At 45.4% G+C, this 22418-nt stretch overlaps 2 protein-coding genes across 16 annotated transcripts in view; one reads left to right on the plus strand and one right to left on the minus strand.

Annotated features, from left to right (window-relative positions):
- Positions 1–7486, minus strand: part of LRRC7 (leucine rich repeat containing 7) — a 402665-nt gene extending 395179 nt beyond the window's left edge. For 14 of the 15 annotated variants that reach the window (XM_075131746.1, XM_075131744.1, XM_075131740.1 and 11 more), the window contains exon 1: positions 7292–7486. Coding sequence is in view for 11 of the 15 variants with exons in the window: in XM_075131744.1 (XP_074987845.1) it covers positions 7292–7361 (70 nt within the window). In the remaining 4 variants the exon portion in view is untranslated. Of the gene's footprint in view, positions 1–6853; positions 7177–7291 lie in introns of those variants that run through there. The other variant, XM_048862605.2, reaches the window with a different exon arrangement.
- Positions 6248–13126, plus strand: LOC125641858 (uncharacterized). The gene is made up of 2 exons (XM_075131749.1): positions 6248–6925; positions 7482–13126. The coding sequence occupies exons 1-2, from the start codon at positions 6498–6500 to the stop codon at positions 8182–8184; spliced, it is 1131 nt and encodes a 376-aa protein (XP_074987850.1). The 5' UTR covers positions 6248–6497; the 3' UTR covers positions 8185–13126.
- Positions 13127–22418: the final 9292 nt, after the last annotated feature.

The raw sequence follows: 22418 nt of genomic DNA on the forward strand, positions 1-22418 counted from the left end.
CCCTCGATCTGCTAGCAATGCTCCTACTAATGCAGCCCAATATGCCGTTAGCCTTCTTGGCAACAAGGGCACACTGTTGACTCATATCCAGCTTCTGGTCCATTGTAATCCCCAGGTCCTTTTCTGCAGAACTACTGCTTAGCCAGTCGGTCCCCAGCCTGTAACGGTGCATGGGATTCTTCCGTCCTAAGTGCAAGACTCTGCACTTGTCCTTGTTGAACCTCATCAGATTTCTTTTGGCCCAATCCTTCAATTTCTCTAGGTCAGTCTGGATCCTATCCCTACCCTCCAGCGTATCTACCTCTCCTCATAGCTTAGTGTCATCCTCAAACTTGCTGAGGGTGCAATCCATCCCAATATCCAGATCATTAATGAAGATGTTGAACAAAACCGGCCCCAGGACCGGGGCATACAGGCTGTCCCCATACAGGCTGCCAACTAGACATTGAGCCGTTGATCACTACCCATTGAGCCCAACAATCTAGCCAGCTTTCTATCTACCTTACAGTCCATTCATCCAATCCATACTTTTTTAACTTGCTGACAAGAATACTCTGGGAGACCACATCAAAAGCTTTGCTAAAGTCAAGATATATCACGTCCACTGCTTTCCCCATATCCACAGAGCCAGTTTTCTCATCAAAGAAGGCAATCAGGTTGGTCAGGCATGACTTGCCCTGGTGAATCCACGTTGACTGTTCCTGATCACCTTCCTCTCCTCCAAGTGCTGCAAAATTGTTTCCTTGAGGACCTGCTCCATTATTTTTCCAGGGACTTATCCTCTGCCTTTGACTTGTGCCTCAACTCCATGAGTTGAAGTCAGGAGGTCACATTCTACTCAGTTACACAGCTGTAAATTCAGAGTAATTGCTACAAAGTTAATGGAGGTTACACAGAATTTACATCAGTGTAAGTGGGCAAAATGTCTTATGTCAGACTTGCCTTTGAATTTCCAAGTTTGTGAATTTGTATTTAAAATACACTTTAAAAAAAAACAAACCCAAATTATACAGCTGCAGCAGTGTAGGCAAGAATGATCTATTTGCACTCCACACCATATCTTCTGATATGAAACCTTGGGGAAAAGACAGCACTGGAGCAGTGGCAGATTTAGAGTTAGTGGGGTCCTGTATGCAGCTTCATTTTCGTGGTCCCCCCTTGTGACCCAGCCAAGAAAAAGAACATTCTCTCTTATCTCCCCCCCCATTTTTAACTCTTTTTTTCCTTCATCCTCCTCCTATAAGTAATGGGAAGTAAATGAAAATAAAGTGAGGTATCTTGATTGGGACAGGGGTTTTGAGGTGCAGGAGGGGGTGCAAGCTGTGGGAGGAAGTTTGGGTGCATGGTGCAGGCTCTGGGCTGGGGCAGCGGGTTTAGGGGCGGTGCTTACCTCAGGCGGCATGGCTCCCAAAGTGACCGGCACACACACCCCTCCAGCAGCAGCTCCTAGGCAGGGGGAAACAAGGGGGTCTCCATGCACTGCTGCCCGCAGGTGCTGCCCCCGCAGCTCCCATCAGCCGCAGTTCTCAGCCAATGGGAGCTGTGGAGTTGGTGCTCTGAGCAGAGGAAGTGCATGGACACGGACACACACCAAGGGGCCACAGGGACATCCCAGCTGCTTCCGGGAGCAAAGGGGAGCGGAGGGAGGCAGAGCGGGCAGGGAGCTGCCTTAGGCCTGCTGCTGGCACGTCTCTGTGTGCCCCTTGGGGGGGAGGTGGGCAGCAGGTCTCCTCTATCCTTTTTCTTAGAAAAAGCTATCCTTTTTCTAAGCACAATGGAAGACTGTAGTAATCTCAGCAGAAACTACGGGTAAGTAACTTGGCAATAGCTTCCACACTACCTTCTGAACTAAAGGCCAAATTCTGCCACAGAGAATGGCATCAGTGCAGTATGGTTACCAGATATGAAGAAGCCACACAGAGGATGCACATCTTCTGTGTGGGATGGAGTCCTGCTCAGTGAAGTTTACTCTGCTGTGGCATGTAGGGTGGGTTGCATCAGGGCAGGGACACACACAAACCATCCAAGATGTTGCACACACCTGAGAGTGGATGTTTGCACAGTTTAAAAATAAAACAAAAACCCAAAGTATTATATGCCAAGTGTTGGCAAAGGGTGAAAACTCAAGTGGCTCTAAAAGAAAATTTCCTGTAATTATTACAATTTGAAAATGAACCTTCTTTGTGCATATCAAAATTCTTGATTACATGGTCATCAACTTAAATTCATTCAGATCTTAAAATACAGGCTATGTCTGAAAACAAAAGTAGCTTCCTTTTGTTGGAATCACATGAAAGAAAATTACTAGGGCTGTCAATTAATCGCAGTTAACTCACACGATTAAAAAAAAAATTAATCACGATTAATTGTAGTTTTAATCACACTGTTAAACAATAGAATACCAATTGAAATATACTAAATATTTTGAATGTTTTTCTACTTTTCATATATGTTGTATTCTGTATTGTAATTGAAATCAAAGTGTATATTTTTATTACAAACATTTGCACTGTAAAAATGATAAACAAAAGAAATAGTATTTTTCAATTCACCCCACACAAGTACTGTAGTGCAATCTCTTTGTTGTGAAAGTGCAACTGACAAATGTAGATATAACTGCACTCAAAAACAAAACAATGTAAACCTTCAGAGCCTACAAGTCCATTCAGTCCTACTTTTTGTTCAGCCAATTGCTAAGACAAACAAGTTTGTTTACATTTACAGGAGATAATGCTGCCCTCTTTTTATTTACAGTGTCACCAGAAAGTGAGAACAGATGTTTGCATGGCACTTTTGTAGCTGGCATTGCAAGATATTTATGTACCAGATATGCCAAACATTTGTATGCTCCTTCATGCTTTCGCCACCATTCCAGAGGGCATGCTTCCATGCTGATGACACTTGTTAAAGAAAAAAGGCGTTAATTAGATTGGTGGCTGAACTCCTTGGGGGAGAATTGTATGTCCCCTGCTCTGTTTTACCCGCATTCTGCCATACATTTTATGCTATGGCTGTCTCAGATGATGACCCACCATATGTTGTTCATTTTAAGAACACTTTCACTGCAGATTTCACAAAACGCGAAGAAGGTACTAATGTGAGATTTCTAAGGATAGATACAGCACTCGACCCAAGGTTTAAGAATCTGAAGTGCCTTCCAAAATCTGAGAGGGACAAGATGTGGAGCATGCTTTCAGAAGTCTTAAAAGAGCAACTCTCTGATGCAGAAACTACAGAACCTGAACCACCAAAAAAGAAAATCACCCTTCTGTTGGTGGCATCTGACTCAGATAATGAAAACGAACATGCGTCGGTCCACACTGCTTTGGATTGTTATCGAGCAGAACCCATCACCATGTCCCCGGGAATGGTGGCTGAAGCATGAAAGGACATATGAATCCTTAGCGCATCTGGCACATAAATATATTCTGATGCCGGCTACAACAGTGCCATGAGAACGCCTGTTCTCACTTTCAGGTGACATTGTAAACAAGAAGCAAGCAGTATTATCTCCTGCAAATGTAAATAAACTTGTTTGTTTGAATGATTGGCTGAACAAGAAGTAGGACTGAGTGGACTTGCAGGCTCTAAAATTTTATATTTTTTTATTTTTGAATGCAGGTTTTTTGTGCATAATTCTACATTTGTAAGTTGCACTTTCATGATAAAGAGATTGCACTACAGTACTTGTATTAGGTGAATTGAAAAATACTATTTCTTTTTTTTTACAGTGCAAATACTTGTAATCAAAAATAAATATAACGTGAGCACTGTACACTTTGTATTCTGTGTTGTAACTGAAATCAATACATTTGAAAATGCAGAAAACATCCAAAAATATTTAAATAAATGGTATTTATTGTTTAACAGTACGATTAATCATGTGATTAATTTTTTAATCGCTTGACAGCCCTAAAAATTCCCCTACTTTTCCCTTTCCTTTTCATCAAAAGAAAATAAAAAAATAGAGTGAAACCAAAATTTATTTATAAAGAAAATTAAGCTTAAAATTTGAGAAAACAGATCAAGACACTTTATTCCCTTATTTATTGATATACATACTGAAGTTAATTTGGTAGGTTATTGTTTGTATTTCTTTAAGAAGGTGCTGCTATTTCTGAAACAGTATATCTTCAGTAACATTTGATGTAGAGGTTGCCATGGTAAGTATACATGTTTTGTTGAATTCCAGATGAATAGATGCATAAAACCAACACTCACATAGCTAGCCATTGCAAGTTACTTTCCTTGTCTGATCATGTAACACTAACATTAAAATGCAATTTATATAGTTCAAATTAAAATCTTCTGCACATTAAAACTATCCAGAACAGCTCAGATCAAAATAGGAATAAAACTGGGATAAATAAAAATAGGAATAAAGCTTTTAAGATGAAAGTTATGGGATAAGAGAATTAAGCATTTTGCCATGGGAACAGGCATGTTAAAATTCCCAAGATAAAAATACCACTTATCTCCCTAACCTCAGGGAACTTTTAATAATACTTTCACTGTTGTTATAACCTTTCACTAGCCCTGCCTCACAGAAAAAAATACCCAACTCAACCTGACTACTCCATGAAATACAACAAAAGCCTGATTCTGCTTTCACTTGCCCCAGGGTAAAATAGGAATCCCACCCCCCCACCCCCCTTGAAGCCAAGGTGTTATGCCAGTATTAGAGGGAGAAGAACCAGGCCCACTGAACCAACATGTAGGCCCCCTATCCTGCTCCCACTGAAATCAGTGGAGTTTTGCTACTGATTTCAATAGGACTAGGACCTGGTGCATACTTCTTCTCAACCTCCTGGAGTTATAAGAAACCAACTGTTTCAGTGAACTTATATCCCTAACACATCAAGCTTCCCCAGACTGTTTACTCTTTAAAAGTACCATTGCTTTAGAATAGAGGTGAGGGAAGTCAAGTCATACAGGGAATTAAGCCTATCTTTCTGGAAAGATGGCAATATTAATATTTCAAAATGACCGCATCACTATTTGTTTCTAATCATTAAAGGTTGAGCAGGAGTTAAAATATGAAGATTGGAAAGGGTACAGACCTTTCCAGGAGGATTGCTAAACTTAATATCTTATTTCAGAGGGTCAAGAGGTGGTGATAATGAAAATACACCATCTCCGCAAAAATACATTTTACTCTATAAACTTATCCTTTTTAAATGCATCCTGGGGAAGAAAAGGATACGTAGACTGTCTATTCATAGGCTTGGTCAGAAACAAAATAACTCCAATTGTCTTCCCTGACTGAGGTATCAAGTATTTTACTTTCAATTTAATACACTCAGTAATGCATTTAACTGTGTCCAGAAAGTTGGCTTAGATAGCCCCTTACCGTCCATTCCTTAGTAAGAACACTAGAAATACTGAACCAATTGTTATGGCCTACAGCGATCTTATAAGCCCCTGAGGGATTTATTCTGATCTTATTTACACAGGTGTATGTTAAGAGTAACTCATGGGCCAAATTCATCCCTGATGTTACAGTATTCACTGAGCCAAATGCACTCCCCAGTGTAACTGACAGTGAAGTTACACTGATGTAAGTTAACTCTAGATCAGCCCCCACCCCCCAATATCTTTATCTAAATCTTGAACAACCCCAAGCACACTGTGGGCATTACGTTGGAATGATGATTAGGAAGGAATCAAGAAGTGAAGTTGGATTATATATCAATCACTTTACTAATGTTCCTAAAGAAGACTTGCCTGAATCAAGAATCATGGTGCTCTAGATTCAGAAAATGATTTAATTGGTGGGATGAAGTGAGACGCAAGTTAGGTAATAAAGATTTCCAATATTTTGATTTAGTCGCAATGAAACAATGTGGTAAACAATTTTATATTTAAAAAAAAACACCACCACAACACACCAGCTACAAAAAAGGACTCTCTTTGAAATAGCACTTCAGACTCCTTGAGGTTCCTGACATCACATATGTCATCACTACTGTAAGGCAAATTCCTTATTAAAAAATACCCATTTTACTGTGCCATCATTTTTGCCTTTCACTGCCTCCCACCCTATTCTTCTGGTGTAGTACTAAAATAAATGCCCTTTCCTCTGTCTAGGAGTGGAATTTCAGAACAGGGAGCTCATCAGCTTCCACACATGGAACACAAAGGCAGTTTGGAATCACTGAAAATGGACCTTTTATGCCTTGAAATTTATATGTATGTATGTATGTATATAGACACACTCCTTTTCCTTCTCCAAACAAGAATGTGCTTAATGAATCTCCCTGTCTCCCACACAGTCACGATCAAGCGGGATCTTAAGAAAAGAGGCATGGAGAGCGGCAGCAAATTTCCCTCCTCTCCACAAGTGTCAGTGGTGACTGCAACCAGGGAAGAGCTTCCATTACCGATTGACCTCCCCCCCCACCTCCCCCGCCGCAAGAGACTTCCCAGCATTTCCTTTCCATATCTGAACCCACAAGCGGCAAACTCACTCGGGAGCATTCTCTCCCTATTCTCTGAACATGGGTTTTTGGGGAAGAGGGGTAAAGCGTTACTGGGGGTGCACAGCAGAGGTATTCACAGCCATCCTTCTTTGCAGTAACTGCTTTCCTAACACGATTTCATCTGGTCGATACCATCACACCCAAGGACACTGCTTCCCTTCCATCCCACCATCCCCGCACCGGCAGCAGCATATCCAGCGAGCAGCGAAGCCACAAGGAGCTGCTCCCTCAAGGTTCACCGCTGCCCATGCAGGAGACTGGAGCGTTGTGCGCTGCTGCTTGCATTTCGCTGGTACACCCCCACACACGCCTCTACAAGGGGAGCAGCAGCACAGCAGCTGCCCCTTCCTCAAAGGCACCAGGCACATACTCACATTGCAGAGTCGAGTAACTGTCCATCAGTCTCCGCTGCCCGGAGATAACCAGCTGGAATGGTTATTCCTAAGGTATTGGGGTCCGTAGTTTGGGGGGAGGGGAGGGGAAGGAGCTAGAGGAAAGGGGAGGGGGGAGTTTTTTCGTGGGAGATCCCTCGCTAAACCATGATGTAAATGCCCTTCAGATGAACAGCTGGATATTTCCCCACGAGGCAGAGAGTAACGCGAGGGAAGCTCTGTAGCACAGGCACCGTGTCAGCTGAAGTCTCTCTCCTTTCCCACCCCACAGACCGACCAGCAACCAACCAACCAACCAACCAACCAAAAAAAAAAAAAAAAAAAAGAATAAAAATCTTCATCCAATAAATCCCTGGGAAGAGAAGGCGAGAGGAGACACACACGCACACAGAGGGGCCAGGCTGCCCCCGCCCACAGTACCTGTCAGTGGGGGGGTGCAGAAGTGGGCCTCCACAAGGGCATGCGGGGAGATCCTCTTCGGCTCCCGCATGGATCAGGGGCGGGAGGTTAAGGCGGGAGGAAGGCGGAGACCCGCAAGATGATGCTGAGGACCCCCGGAGCCGCTGCCTTTCTTGGCCCTCCTCAGTGCAGCAGCTTCATTCACTCACAGGTGCAGTCACTGCAGACGAGGAGATGCATGTGGCGGCTCCCGCCAAGCTCGCCAACCTGTCCCCCAGCTTCTCGCAACGCCGCCGGGGGCCGCCGCCGCCGGACAGCGACAGACGTTGGGCAGGCGGTTCGGAGGGAGCAGCAAAACCACATCAGTAGGGAACAATCGTGTACGGCGGCGCTCTTCCCGCGGTTGGCGGGCTGCGGGACCCGGCAGAAGCGGGCAAAGCAGCAGGCGCTGGCTGGAGGGAGCAGAGCCCAGAGCCGGCTCTCCCGCGCAGGAGGTGCACGGGCGGCAGCGACAGCAGCCTCCTGCCAGGGCTGAGTCAACGGGAGAAGCCTCAGTGCTCAGCAGCTGCCGCCGCCGCCAGCCCCTCCCGCCCCCACAAGATCCGCGTCAGAGCTCGAGCGGCTGCCGCGGCTCTAACGGGCAGGCTGCGCCCGCCTCTTCGCGCGCCTTTAGCGCGAGGCTGCGCTGGGAGAAGAGTGTTTGCACGCGCGCGTCCCCCTCTTCCACCCCGCTCTCCTCAGCCCGGCCAGGATCCTGCACCCCAGCCACTGCCCATCCCATCCCCTGCCTCCTCCCCCCCCCCAGCCCTGTTGCGTCCTCCCAGCGCCACTCCTCGCTGCTGTCTCCTCCCCATATGCTGCTTCCCCCCCAAAAAAATCATTCCCCCCACACACAACTGCTTCTCGCCCACTAGCGCCTCCTCACAGATACCTCCCTGCCTCAGCCCGCCGCTCCCCCCGCACTGGTGCCACCTGTGTACACCTCTCAGCTGGCCACTGCTTACTTCCTCTCACCTTCCCTCCCCCAGGGGTCCTATCCGCCACCCACCTTTACTACTGCTTCTTCCTCTCACCCCCCACATCACTGATGAGTCCCTCCTGCTCCCCACCTCACAGCATTGCCTCTTCCTTCCTTCCCCCAATGTGCTCCTGCTCACCCTCCTCTCAGGGATGCCTCCCTCCTTGTATCCCCATAGAGGCCTTTACTGCTCTTCCCCCCTGCCCCATTTATTCAAACCCCACACCTTTGCTGCTTCCTCCCTCCCTCCAACCCCCCAAGAAAGACTATAAACCTTCCTGCATCAGGATAACCTCTAACAGATAGCATTATGAAGAAACTTTACCCTAGAGGCAAGTTATTCCGTACCTGTCCACTGCAGTGTTCCTTGCAACAGCTGAGGCTTTTATTACTGGCTACTGCCCAAAACAAGAGACTGATGACAAGATGACAAGACAAGATGGAGCTGTGCTCTGGTCAGGCATGACCTTTCCTCTGTTCTTCTCACCAGTGCCCTTCCCCGCACCTTTTAAAGACAGGACCCATCTGGAAGACTGAGCCGGCTACGGTCATAGAATATTAGAGTTAGAAGAGACCTCAGGAAGGACATCAGGCCAAGCCCTGCCTATTATATTCAGGTCCAAGAGATCACCTTCCCCAACAGAGGGAGTTTCCATGTGCAGGAAAACCCCTAGAATTTAGGATAGGAGCCTCATACCTCCATGAATATGAGCAAATGTTTTCTTGGGCAGTTCAGGAGCTGGAAGAACTTGGAAGGTAGATGCAGATCCTACTCTAACGCTGTTCTCTCCCACTGATCTATCTAGGATCCTATTATGGCGCTCACTGCTGTAATATCTGAGCATTTCCAGGGCATAACTAAAATTATAATGGACCAATTGTCACATTTTCCTCCCTACTTCCTTGAGGGAAGTAGGGACTACATTTCAAAAAAAGTTTCCTTCTCTCCCTCTACTTAACACTCTTTTCTGGAGGCACTGAGATTTGTGGCTGTTTTAATCATCTCTGGCATTACGCTCCAAAACCTTGGCCTTACTGCATAGAAAGCCCAACATCTGCTCTCACAAGCTCCACAGTCCTGAAGAACACTTGTTGTTTTTATGCAGCAAAAGGCTCTCCTCTGAGGTATCATGGACCAGTTCCACAGATAGCTTGAAGACTACAACTAAGACTTTGAATCTGAAGGACTATTCTTTGGTGAGCTTGTGCATTAATCAGACGTTACATTAGTGGGAAATATACCCTCTCAGTGGTTGGTATTGCTGAGAACTAAGAGAAGCTCATTTAAAGGTGAAGCATTCATACCTAGAGTGAGTTGAAATAGTCCAGCCTGGAGGTTACAAAGGTGTGCATCACACCGCCCATAAGCCGTGCTTCATAAAATGTGTTGTCTCTTGGCAAGTCACACAGAGGTGATGGTTTTGGTTTGGGTTTTTTGCTGCTGTTGTAATCTGAATGTCCTGCAGCAGTGAGGAGCCATTTGACAATCTGAGGGAAGATCCCTTCAGGAGAGGGTGAGATGTTATGTCTTCAAACCATATTCTTCTTCCCACTACTACCATCATCTCTACTGCCTGAGTTCAGTTTCAGCCAGCTGCCTGTCTTGTCAACATAGAAGACTATCTGGGAGTTGATGCCACCTGTGTTGGAGGTAAAGGAGATGTAGAGCAGTAGGATGTCTTCATACTGCTGGCATTTGAAACCATGGTGTCTCATACTTCCCCCCAATAGTTTCATATAGAACTTTAAAAGGATGAAACCCCTTAGGTGAGCAATCTAGCTGTAGTGGATTTGCCTGTCAACACTTTTAAAATCCATGCTGCAAGGAAAGATTAGTGTCATTTCAGAGTTTTCGCATCAGCTCCCATTCTATTTGTGAAGAGAGTCAGTAGTATGTTCTGGCTGATTGTATCAAATGTTCCAGGTGACCCAGGGGAAGGAATATGGATAGGAAGAAGTCTCTGTGTATGGATAGGAAGAAGTCATTACTCATCAGCCCTTGGGACACCAGATTAATACATAGAAGGGCCTAGTGTTTGTACTTACTAAAGAGGAGATAGAAAAGCAAAGCTATGGAAAGTTAAGAATGGTGATGCTGGCTATTATAATGGTTCTAATGGACTTTATATATATGTCTGACAGTGCATTTGGTATCCTGTGGGTTTTGATGTGGAGCATTTATTGGTGTTTTAACAGAGCAGTTATTCTAGTACAACAGGAGTCCTTTTTGCCAATCCAGCATAAAGTTTGTTTTGAAATACTTCAAAACCTTCTCGAATGCACAAATTGCACCTGGCATTTAATAGTTCCTGCCTTTCCCTCCCACCATTTTGTTTATATCAGTTGACTTCCCTGGCCTAGGGAGGTGGGGCTGGAAGGTGCCTGCACCCAGAGGCGATGCATGGGGTGGGGTGGTCAAGTGACTTTGCAACATATAAATTGTGCCTATCAGCAGGTATGGGTCATCTCTGCCCCCAAACTGCAAGCCTCAGGCAGGTAGGGAATTAGCCCCTCCCCATGACCCTGTTGGCCTGTCTGAAGCTAGCCCTCCCAAATATAGAAGTCAGGCTACACCTTTGGTTGTAGCATAGACAAGTTTTCAGGATAAAGGCTTTTCAAGTCACCACTCCACTGTGGGAGTCACATTACACCAGCAGCAGTTCCTGGAGCCATTCTGCTTTTGGAAGAGAGTCATGGGCAGATTACCTCCAGAGATGATGGGAGCAAGTACACAGAGGAGCGGACATTTTCACTAGTTGCAGAGTATCCACAGTGCCTCTTTTGGACTGATTAGCACTCCAGTGGAGTTAACCCCCTCCCACTGCTGGTGTTCCTGGCAATCAAGCAGTGGAATTATGGAGACCTCCTGCACCAGCATACATGGTATTATTATAACAATAAAGAGCTCCCTGTGGTCTCTCCTCTCACACACCTGCGTGATAGGAGCCAGAATCTGGCCCACAGAGGCCTTGTGCCAACCACGTTCTGTGGAAAAAAAGTTTGGTCTAGTAAACAGTTAGACAAGGGTCTCAAAAGGTGATTTCCCATATCAACAATAATGAGTTGTTAACTAGCAGAAACAAGGCCTCATAGAATCTTGTATTGCTCATGAGGTTATGCTTGGGTAGGTAAACTAGCGTGTGCCTGCCTTCATCAGATCACAGTCACCAACACAAAAACAATTACTGATCAGTCTTCTACCTGAAATATGCTTCCCTAGGCAGCCATCTATTCTGTTTGTAGGGAGATCCCGCCTTGATTCTGCACATGTCCTGGGATCCCACTAGAATTACCAATATTGCACAGCTAAAGAAATGACTAACTGTACATAAGATTTCTTTTCAGCAGCAGTGTCCACTAGAGAAGGAAACACGCCTTTGCCTTTTATTCTGTTATACCTGACCTTCTATATGGCTATGTGGAATCACTGGGCCTCCTCCAGCTTCATTCTCTGAACTTGTGCCCTGAGACCTTCAGAATTTAAGACTTCCACAGGGTAGAGCCTACTATTGGGGAGGCAGCAAGATTTACAACTGTTGAACTGCAGAAGACCATGGCTGTGCAGCTTTATGTTCCCATCAGAAACTGGTGTAATACATTTTTTCAAAATCACAATGGCAGAAACAAGGGTCAAAAGGCCTATGGAAGGAGGGAGGAGACAAGTTCACCTGGGGCTGCCATGGCAGAATGGTTCCTCAAGGAGCCATGGTTCATTTTTAAATGTTTACAATAAATTCCTTTATTTTTATTCAGACTCCAGCCATGGTTTTCCAAGGACTACAACTCTGACTCTGCTTTAGAAATGTATGTCTTTATGGAGCTCTGCAGCACAGGGGGCTACGAAAGTTATAGCTTTTAATAAAAAATACAGTGCAGAGAAGAAACCCACTGACACCAAAAGTAATAAAAAAGAAGTCTGGGTTCATTGTTGGGTCTGCTTTGTGCAGTATATAGGCAAAACAGGATTAAAGTAGATAGCACTAGGGATGGACAAAATGAGTCTGGTATTTGTTTTAATTTAGAATGTCACGGTTAAACATGAAAGGGGGGGAAACGTATACTCCTGGGGTAACCCCCTAGATTACACACTTAGTTCCAAGCTAACCAGCTTCTGAATGTGTCTGATATTAAATACAGTATCAAGGGACCTAAAAGATCATTCATTCAGCATAACGAAACATGAACTAGACAAGAACTATATAAGTTCAGATGTTAAGTTTTCAGGTTTCCAGCACATCTCTAAGAAGTTCCTGTTATGTTACTTATGCTAAATGACCGTGATACTTTACATTGCCTTACTGTATTGCTGGCCCTGGTATCAAGAAACAAATAACAGCGCAATTACTGTAGCCTAGTGTATTTCTATAACTTTGCTTTGTCACAAACAGCTGCTGCATTACATTATGTCAAAGAGTGAAAAGGATACATTTGCAATAAAAATCACATTCTTTGACAGTCATTGATGAAATAGCATATGTTAACTTTAGATAGTGTATCCCGCCAAGTGAGTACAAAGAACGCTGAAAAAAATCATGCTTTTGTTAAACCAACAGCACTATATTTGTATTAGTACTTCTGCCTGTGTATAACATTTGAAAGGTTGAATACCAACAAAGAAACATCTTCAATCCTGAATCATTGTTAGATTAGCAAGTGGATACAAAAGTCTGATTCTTCTTGGTCTTATGGTTTCACATTGGTTGCAATTCCACTATAGAGTCACTCCTGATTTACACAGATAAAAAGTAGCTTCAAGCCCAGCATATTTGCTTTAACAGAAAAAAAAAATAGGATAACTCTCTAAATATAGCATAATAAAATGATGAGATGGAATTATAGCCTGCCTTTGAAAAGTGTTCAAATGTATTTTTTACCATTTTATGTATATGTAAAATACACAAATTTGTCAATTTGAGTACTCTTCTTTAAGGTATTTGGCAGTGAAAGCTTTAAAGTCATGCAACTTTTTGATGTTTTTTATTAGAAAGCTACATACGTATATAAATCATAACTCTGATTACACCAGTTTCCAATGGAATGACACGAACCTACAACTGGTGTGACTGTGCTGAATCAGGGCCTATACACGTTTGAAGAACGTGTATATGTTCTTCATATACTTGAAGAACTAAGTTCTTGAAAAACTATTTGAAGAACGGATAGTGCTGACATTAAAGTATTTTGTCTGAAGATTGAAGTCTAGAAATACGCAAAGAAGCAATAATATATATAAATAGCCATGCTACATTTCTTGGAGTTTTCTTCCCTTTAAAGCTCTTGTATTCATCTATTTTGTTTGTCATATCACATTTCTCTCAATCTCTGCTTAACATACATCTCTGAACAGTGATTTTTTCATTAACATATTAGGGTTAAGGGGACTGGATGTCTCAGGGGACTATAATGGAATATGCAGATGTTCACTTCTAGGTCACTGGTAGGACCCTACCAAATTCAGTCCATTTTGGTCAATTTCATGGTCCTAGGATTTTAAAAATAATAAACTCCATGATTTCAGCTATTTAAATCTGAAATTTCACAGTGTTATAATTGTAGGGGTCCTGACCCAAAAAGGCGTTGGGGGAGGGGGAACGTTGCAAGGTTATTGTAGGAGGGGTTGAGGTACTGCTACCCTTATTTCTGTGATGCTTCAGGGTGCAGCACTACCTTCAGAGGTGGGCAGCTGGAGAGTGGCATTTGCTTGCCGGGATCCCAGCTCTGAAGGCAGAACCACAGCCAGCAGCAGCACAGAAGTAAGGATGGCATGATACGGTATTGCCACCCTTACTTTTGCACTGCTGCTGGAGGGGCGCTGCCTTCAGAGCTGGGCACCCAGCCAACAGCCACCGCTTTCAGGTCTCCCAACTCTGAAGGGAGTTCAGAAGTAAAGGTGGCAATACCACAACCCCCTAAAATAACCTGGTGACCCCCCACAATACTCTTTTGGGTCAGGACCCCCAATTTGAGAAACGCTTGTCTTCCCCATTAAATCTGGTCTTTTGTGTGCTTTTACCCTATAATATACAGATTTCATGAGGCAAGACCAGATTTCATGGTCCGTGACACATTTTTCATGGTTGTGAATTTGGTAGGGCCCTAGTCATTGGCTCTGATGAGGCCAAGGTTGATAGTAATTAAAAAGCCATGGCCCCTTTGATGGCTGGTTGGGATATATGAGAAAGGAGGTCTCAGTACAATTTCTAGTAGAAAAGTATCCATATCACAAAAAGTACAACCACAGTTGTCATTAATGGGCACTCTTGTTAGCAGAGTTAGAAGAAAAGCAAAGGTTTGAAGGAGTCTCACCCATGTACATGGTTTCCTTGATTGAGACAGAGGACATTACTAGGTCAGCATGTGGAAGCCTACTATACCCCTATCCAGGCTATACCTGTTCTGTGGACAAAGTACTTCAGTTTCCAGGGCTGTCAGTCTGGCACTCACTACTACATTTATATAAAAACAAAGATGTTAACGGTAGAGTAGAAATGAATAATCTTCCTGCTATGTTATCATTCCCAACATGTTTAAGTGGAGGAGAAGAGAGCGACCTTCAAGCAAAAATCAGAGGTAATTGAAGCAGAGAAAACATGTTCAACTACATTAAAGGCAGTACTGTAAAAAAGCCTTCCAAAAGTGACTGAGAAATAAGCAAAAGATAACAAACAAGGCAAAGCTTTAAGTAGAACTTTTAGGGGCCAAATGGTGTTGACCTTATACATACAGAGTCACACTGACCACCATCATGAGAGTACATCCAAGCAAGATTTAGCCCTGGATGTTAATATTCCCATTACTTCACAAGGATGAATAGTGCAGTACTCCTTACAATTATGAAACATCTAATGAGATCTATTTACAGAAGACAAACAGTACAATACAATTGGCTACAGTGACATCAAGTTTATAATCATAAATATCTTAATACCTGGAATGAGTTTTCCAAGCGAATTAATTGTATAAAAGATAATGGTGATGATAATCTCTACAGTGTCTTCCTGACAATCAGATCTATTAGTCTGTAGAAAAGAATCACAAGCAAAATGATGGAAGCCTTATACATGGGACCTTTAAAACTAGACTAGAGAGAGTACAGGGATGAACCATATGACCTAACTGGATGGATGGGAGAAACCTATTTCTGTAATACATTCAAATATTGTGAGGTGAAGATAAACAGAAAGGCGACATTGTAAGGACATGGAAAAAAAAATTTTTGATGGAAAATGGAAAAAAGGATTAATTAAAAACAAACTGACTAATGGTTGTCAAGTATCGGGGGTAGCCATGTTAGTCTGTATCCACAAAAACAACAAGGAAGAAGACGGTTTTTTACCCATGAAAGCTTATGCCCAAATAAATCTGTTAGTCTTTAAGGTGCCACTGGACTCCTTGTTGTTTTTGACTAATAATTCTCGACCAGCATACAAAGGACTGGTTTGTTCCACCCTGCCAGTACTTTTCCTGTTAGGCTAGTACAGTGGTTCTCAAACTTTTGTATTGGTGACCCCTTAGCCTCTGAGTGTGACCCCCCCTTATAAATTGAAAAACACTTTTTTGTATATTTAAAACCATTATAAATGCTGACGGCAAAGTGGGGTTTGGGGTAGAGCAGGGGTGGGCAAACTACGGCTCACAGGCCGGATCCGGCCCCTCAGAGCTTTGGATTCAGCCCGCGGAATTGCCCCACGTGGTGCCTCAGGCCCCACGCTGGCACCACGTCCGTGGGGCGGGGGGGGGAGAGCTCCGTGTGTTGCCCTTGCCTCCAGGCACCGCCTCCCACAGCTCCCATTGGCTGGGAATGGGGAACCGCAGCCAATGGGAGTTTGGAAGAGGTATCTGGAGGCATGGCAAGGGCAGCGTGTGAAGCCCTGTGTCCCCTCCTCCCGCAGGGGCCGCACAGGGATGTGGTTCTGGCCGCTTCCCGGAGCGACGCAGCATGGTGCCAGGGCAGGCATGCAGGGAGCCTGCCCTGGCCCCGGTACGTGCTGCTGCCACCCCGGAGCCACTTTAGGTAAACAGGCCAGGCCAGAGCCCGAACCCCTCCTGCACCCTGCCCCCAACTCCCTGCCCTGAGCCCCCTGTCACACCCTGCACCCCAACCCTCTGCCTTGAGCCCCCTCCTGCAATCCAACCCCCTTCCCTGAGCCCCCTCCTACACCCTGCACCCCTCCTCTGCCCTAATCCCTTGCGCTGAGCCCGTTCCCGCACACTGCACCCCTTCCCACACCCTGCACTCCCTCCCACACCCCAACCCCCTGTCCTGGCCCTGCAAACAGTTTCCCCACCCAGATGTGGTCCTCGGCCCAAAAAGTTTGCCCACCCCTGGGGTAGAGGCTGGCAGCTTTCGTCCTCCCACGTAATAACCTCGCAACCTCCTGAGGGGTCCGGACCTCCAGTTTGAGAACCCCTGGGCTAGTAGAAATAAATACAGTTGACCTGCAAGGTAATAGTGATAATCTTTGGATCCAGTTCTTTTCAGCATTATAAATAAAGGGAAATGGAAACCATGCAAAAATTCTTAGGTCAAGGTGATAGCAGGACTTGTGTCAACATACTGCAAACTCTCTTTGCACCCAGACCTAAAGTCAGAGTGAAAAGATAAATTTATGAATTATAAAACAGCTTGGCAGAAGTTGGTGTTCCAAACTGAATGTAAATGGAAATGAAAGAGGGACAGGTGACTTGTGTTTATGGGGTTAGATTTTGATCTCAATTATATTTTGATCTCTGTGGAGTTACTCTGGGCAGCCTCCATAGCTGAGGTAAGTAAGTTTCTAGACCTATCTGCTCATGTTATCTGAAGAAACCAACCTTTTCACTTTGTCCAAAACCAGTTTAACTCTTCTTGGGTGTTGTCATAAATATAAAGGGAAGGGTAAACCCCTTTGAAATCCCTCCTGGCCAGGGGAAAGCTCCTCTCACCTGTAAAGGGTTAAGAAGCTAAAGGTAACCTCGCTGGCACCTGACCAAAATGACCAATGAGGAGACAAGATACTTTCAAAAGCTGGGAGGAGGGAGAGAAACAAAGGGTCTTTGTGTCTGTCTATATGCTGGTTTCTGCCGGGGATAGACCAGGAAGGGAGTCTTAGAACTTTTAGTAAGTAATCTAGCTAGGTATGTGTTAGATTATGATTTCTTTAAATGGCTGAGAAAAGAATTGTGCTGAATAGAATAACTATTTCTGTCTGTGTATCTTTTTTGTAACTTAAGGTTTTGCCTAGAGGGGTTCTCTGTGTTTTTGAATTTAATTACCCTGTAAGATATCTACCATCCTGATTTTACAGGGGGGATTTCTTTATTTCTATTTACTTCTATTTTTATTAAAAGTCCTCTTGTAAGAAACTGAATGCTTTTTCATTGTTCTCAGATCCAAGGGTTTGGGTCTGTGGTCACCTATGCAAATTGGTGAGGCTTTTTATCCAACATTTCCCAGGAAAGGGGAGGTGCAAGTGTTGGGAGGATTGTTCATTGTTCTTAAGATCCAAGGGTCTGGGTCTGTAGTCACCTAGGCAAATTGGTGAGGCTTTTTACCAAACCTTGTCCAGGAAGTGGGGTGCAAGGTTTTGGGAAGTATTTTGGGGGGAAGGACGCGTCCAAACAGCTCTTCCCCAGTAACCAGTATTAGTTTGGTGGTGGTAGCGGCCAGTCCAAGGACGACGGGTGGAATATTTTGTACCTTGGGGAAGTTTTGACCTAAGCTGGTAAAGATAAGCTTAGGAGGTTTTTCGTGCAGGTCCCCACATCTGTACCCTAGAGTTCAGATTGGGGGAGGAACCTTGACATGGTGGCATAGTGGTGGGATTAACCTGAAATCATTTTGAGATCCAGTTGAGATTTTTTGAACTAGAAATACAGATTTTAAAGGAAATTTTTTTTTCCTTTGGAAAGGAAGTCCAGAAAGCAGCTGAAACTGAAAGCAGCTTGTTTTTTCTCTGCTTTGTGGCCAAGCAGAGACAAAAGGGGATTATCTTTGTGAATTGCAGGTTTTCTTTGCCTGGAGGTAGGGTACTTAACTCCTGCAGGGAAATTCACAGTCTTCCAGCCCAGAGGTTTTTTTTTTTTTTCTTTTCTTCCTGAAAGTAAATAGGGGGTGTGTGTTCTACCCATTTGCTTTTTCTTTGGGCTGGGTAAGCAGGTTTCCAAGTAGTTGGAGGTTTTTTGCTTTAATTTGGACCCAGAGCAGAGACAAGGGAATTGTCTTTTTCTGTAGGCTGACAATCACTATCAGAGAATAGGTATTCTGTTCCAGCACAGCAAAATTTTACAGCCAAGTTTTGTTTGTTTATTTCTAAACCTCGGGTGTAAAGTTAGTTAAAAACAGAGAGGTTAGAATGACCAAATCCACAGCTCGACTACAGCTGGAATTAGCCAAATTTCTGGCTGAGGAAAAACAAAGGGAACATGAAAGACAGATAGAACTCATGCGGCTGGAGAAGGAGGTACAGGAGGCTGCCCACAAGAGGGAAATGGAGGCAAGGAAGCATGTGGAGGAGGAGAAGGAAAAAGAGAGGAAGCATGTGGAGGAGGTGGAGAGGATAAAGGCCCGGCAGAATATACCAACAAACCCGAGCAATCCTTCTCCAGGTACCACTTCCCATCCCAGAAAGTTCCCCACCTACAAGGCAGGTGATGATACTGAGGCCTTCTTAGAAAACTTCGAAAGGGCCTGCCTTGGGTACAACATCTCTACTGACCAATACATGGTAGAGCTGAGGCCACAGCTCAGTGGACCCTTAGCTGAGGTGGCAGCTGAAATGCCTAAAGAACACATGAACAAGTATGAACTGTTTAAATCCAAGGCGAGAGTCAGAATGGGGATAACACCCGAGCAGTCTCGTCGGAGGTTCCGAGCCCTAAGGTGGAAACCAGACATGTCATTTACCCGACATGCCTACCACATTGTGAAACATTGGGATGCCTGGATATCAGGAGCAAGTGTTGAATCTCCAGAAAATTTGCCCTTCCTAATGCAAATGGAACAATTCTTAGAGGGTGTTCCTGAGGAAATAGAAAGATACATCCTAGATGGGAAACCCAAAACTGTAATCGAGGCAGGAGAGATTGGAGCCAGATGGGTGGAGGTGGCAGAGAAGAAGAAAACTGGTCGCAGTTGGAGCGGAGACCAGAAGGGACCACCCCAGACCACACCCTATTACCGGGGGCCGCCCAAAGCCCCACCTACCTCCCAAAGAAACCTCCAGACCCCTTACTGCCCCACCACCCCGTTCTCCAGCAACCCTCCTCGCCCCAGTGACCCGTCAGTTGGACGATGTTTTAAATGTAATGAGCTGGGGCATGTAAAGGCCAACTGCCCCAAGAACCCCAACAGATTACAGTTCATTGCACCGGAATCACACCAGAGGTCCACAGGCCCAGATACCTCCCAGATACACTTGGAGCGGAGGGAAACTGTGAGTGTGGGCGGGAAGAAGGTCACCGCGTGGAGGGACACTGGAGCACAAGTGTCAGCTATCCATGCTTCCTTAGTGGACCCCAATTTAATCAACCCAGAGATCCAAGTGACGATTCAACCCTTCAAGTCCAACTCTTTCAATTTGCCTACAGCCAAGTTGCCTGTCCAGTACAAGGGCTTGTCAGGAATGTGGACTTTTGCAGTCTATGATGATTATCCCATCCCCATGCTGTTGGGGGAAGACTTGGCCAATCATGTGAAGCAGGCCAAGAGGGTGGGAACAGTCACCCGCAGCCAGGCTAAACAAGCTGTGAGGCCTAGCTCTGTTCCGGAAACTTCTATCAGGACCCAGTCAGAGGTGATGGACCCGGACCCCAGGCCAATGTCTGCAAGAGCAGTAGTGGATCCAGTCCGAGAGACCCAGACGGAACCAGTCCCAGAACCGGAACCAGCCAAACAACCAACACCAGACCCAGTGTCAGCACTGAATCCAGTACTTGCAACCTCAACACCAGAGGGCCCCACCGACCCTGAACTGGCAGCAGCCGATAACCCGACACAAGAGGCTCAGCCGGAGCCTGAATCCCAACATAGTGCACCAGTGGAGAGCGGTTCACAGTCAACAGAAACAGCTCCATCCCCTATATCGCTTCCAGAGGGACCAAGCCTAGGTCCACAATCCCATGAGGGACTGATGTCTCCAGCATCAAGGGAACAGTTCCAGACCGAACAGGAAGCAGATGAAAGCCTCCAGAGAGCTTGGACGGTGGCACGGAGCAACCCACCGCCTCTCAGCTCTTCTAATCGATCCAGATTTGTTGTAGAAAGAGGACTTTTATACAAGGAAACTCTTTCTGGTGGACACCAGGAAGACTGGCATCCTCAGAGACAGTTGGTAGTTCCAACTAAATACCGGGCCAAGCTCTTGAGCTTAGCCCATGATCACCCTAGTGGCCATGCTGGGGTGAACAGGACCAAAGACCATTTGGGGGGGTCATTCCACTGGGAGGGAATGGGCAAGGATGTTTCTACCTATGTCCAGTCTTGTGAGGTGTGCCAAAGAGTGGGAAAACCCCAAGACCAGGTCAAAGCCCCTCTACAACCACTCCCCATCATTGAAGTTCCATTTCAGCGAGTAGCTGTGGATATTCTGGGTCCTTTTCCGAAAAAGACACCCAGAGGAAAGCAGTACATACTGACTTTCATGGATTTTGCCACCCGATGGCCGGAAGCAGTAGCTCTAAGCAACACCAGGGCTAAAAGTGTGTGCCAGGCACTAGCAGACATTTTTGCCAGGGTAGGTTGGCCCTCCGACATCCTCACAGATGCAGGGACTAATTTCCTGGCAGGAACTATGAAAAACCTTTGGGAAGCTCATGGGGTAAATCACTTGGTTGCCACTCCTTACCACCATCAAACAAATGGCATGGTGGAGAAGTTTAATGGAACTGTGGGGGCCATGATACGTAAATTCGTAAATGAGCACTCCAATGATTGGTACCTAGTGTTGCAGCAGTTGCTCTTTGCCTACAGAGCTGTACCACATCCCAGTTTAGGGTTTTCACCATTTGAACTTGTATATGCCCGTGAGGTTAAGGGGCCATTGCAGTTGGTGAAGCAGCAATGGGAGGGATTTACACCTTCTCCAGGAACTAACATTCTGGACTTTGTAACCAACCTACAAAACACCCTCCGAACCTCTTTAGCCCTTGCTAGAGAAAACTTACAGGATGCTCAAAAAGAGCAAAAAGCCTGGTATGATAAACATGCCAGAGAGCGTTCCTTCAAAGTAGGAGACCAGGTCATGGTCTTAAAGGCGCTCCAGGCCCATAAAATGGAAGCATCCTGGGAAGGGCCATTCATGGTCCAGGAGCGCCTGGGAGCTGTTAATTATCTCATAGCATTCCCCACCTCCAACCGAAAGCCTAAGGTGTACCATATTAATTCTCTGAAGCCCTTTTATTCCAGAGAATTAAAGGTTTGTCAGTTTACAGCCCAGGGAGGAGACGACGCTGAGTGGCCTGAAGGTGTCTACTACGAAGGGAAATGTGCTGGTGGTGTGGAAGAGGTGAACCTCTCCATGACCCTTGGGCGTATGCAGCGACAGCAGATCCAGGAGCTGTGCACTAGCTACGCGCCAACGTTCTCAGCCACCCCAGGACTGACTGAACGGGCATATCACTCCATTGACACAGGTAATGCTCACCCAATTAGGGTCCAACCTTACCGGGTGTCTCCTCAAGCTAAAACTGCTATAGAACGGGAGATCCAGGATATGTTACAGATGGGTGTAATCCGCCCCTCTGAAAGTGCATGGGCATCTCCAGTGGTTCTAGTTCCCAAACCAGATGGGGAAATACGTTTTTGCGTGGACTACCGTAAGCTAAATGCTGTAACTCGCCCAGACAACTATCCAATGCCACGCACAGATGAACTATTAGAGAAACTGGGACGGGCCCAGTTCATCTCTACCTTGGACTTAACCAAGGGGTACTGGCAGGTACCGCTAGATGAATCTGCCAAGGAAAGGTCAGCCTTCATCACACATCTCGGGCTGTATGAATTTAATGTACTCCCTTTCGGGCTGCGAAATGCACCCGCCACTTTCCAAAGACTTGTAGATGGTCTCCTAGCGGGATTAGGAGAATATGCAGTCGCCTACCTTGACGATGTGGCCATATTTTCGGATTCCTGGGCAGACCACCTGGAACATC

This window comes from Caretta caretta, chromosome 8 (genome assembly GCF_965140235.1).
Source record: "Caretta caretta isolate rCarCar2 chromosome 8, rCarCar1.hap1, whole genome shotgun sequence".
Lineage (NCBI taxonomy): Eukaryota > Metazoa > Chordata > Testudines > Cheloniidae > Caretta > Caretta caretta.

Coding starts and splice junctions, on each gene's coding strand:
- LOC125641858 (XM_075131749.1), top strand. CDS start 6,498: ATGGGTTTTTGGGGAAGAGGGGTAAAGCGTTACTGGGGGTGCACAGCA. Junction 6,926..7,481: donor CTGGAATGGTTATTCCTAAG/GTATTGGGGTCC, acceptor ATTCACTCACAG/GTGCAGTCACTGCAGACGAG.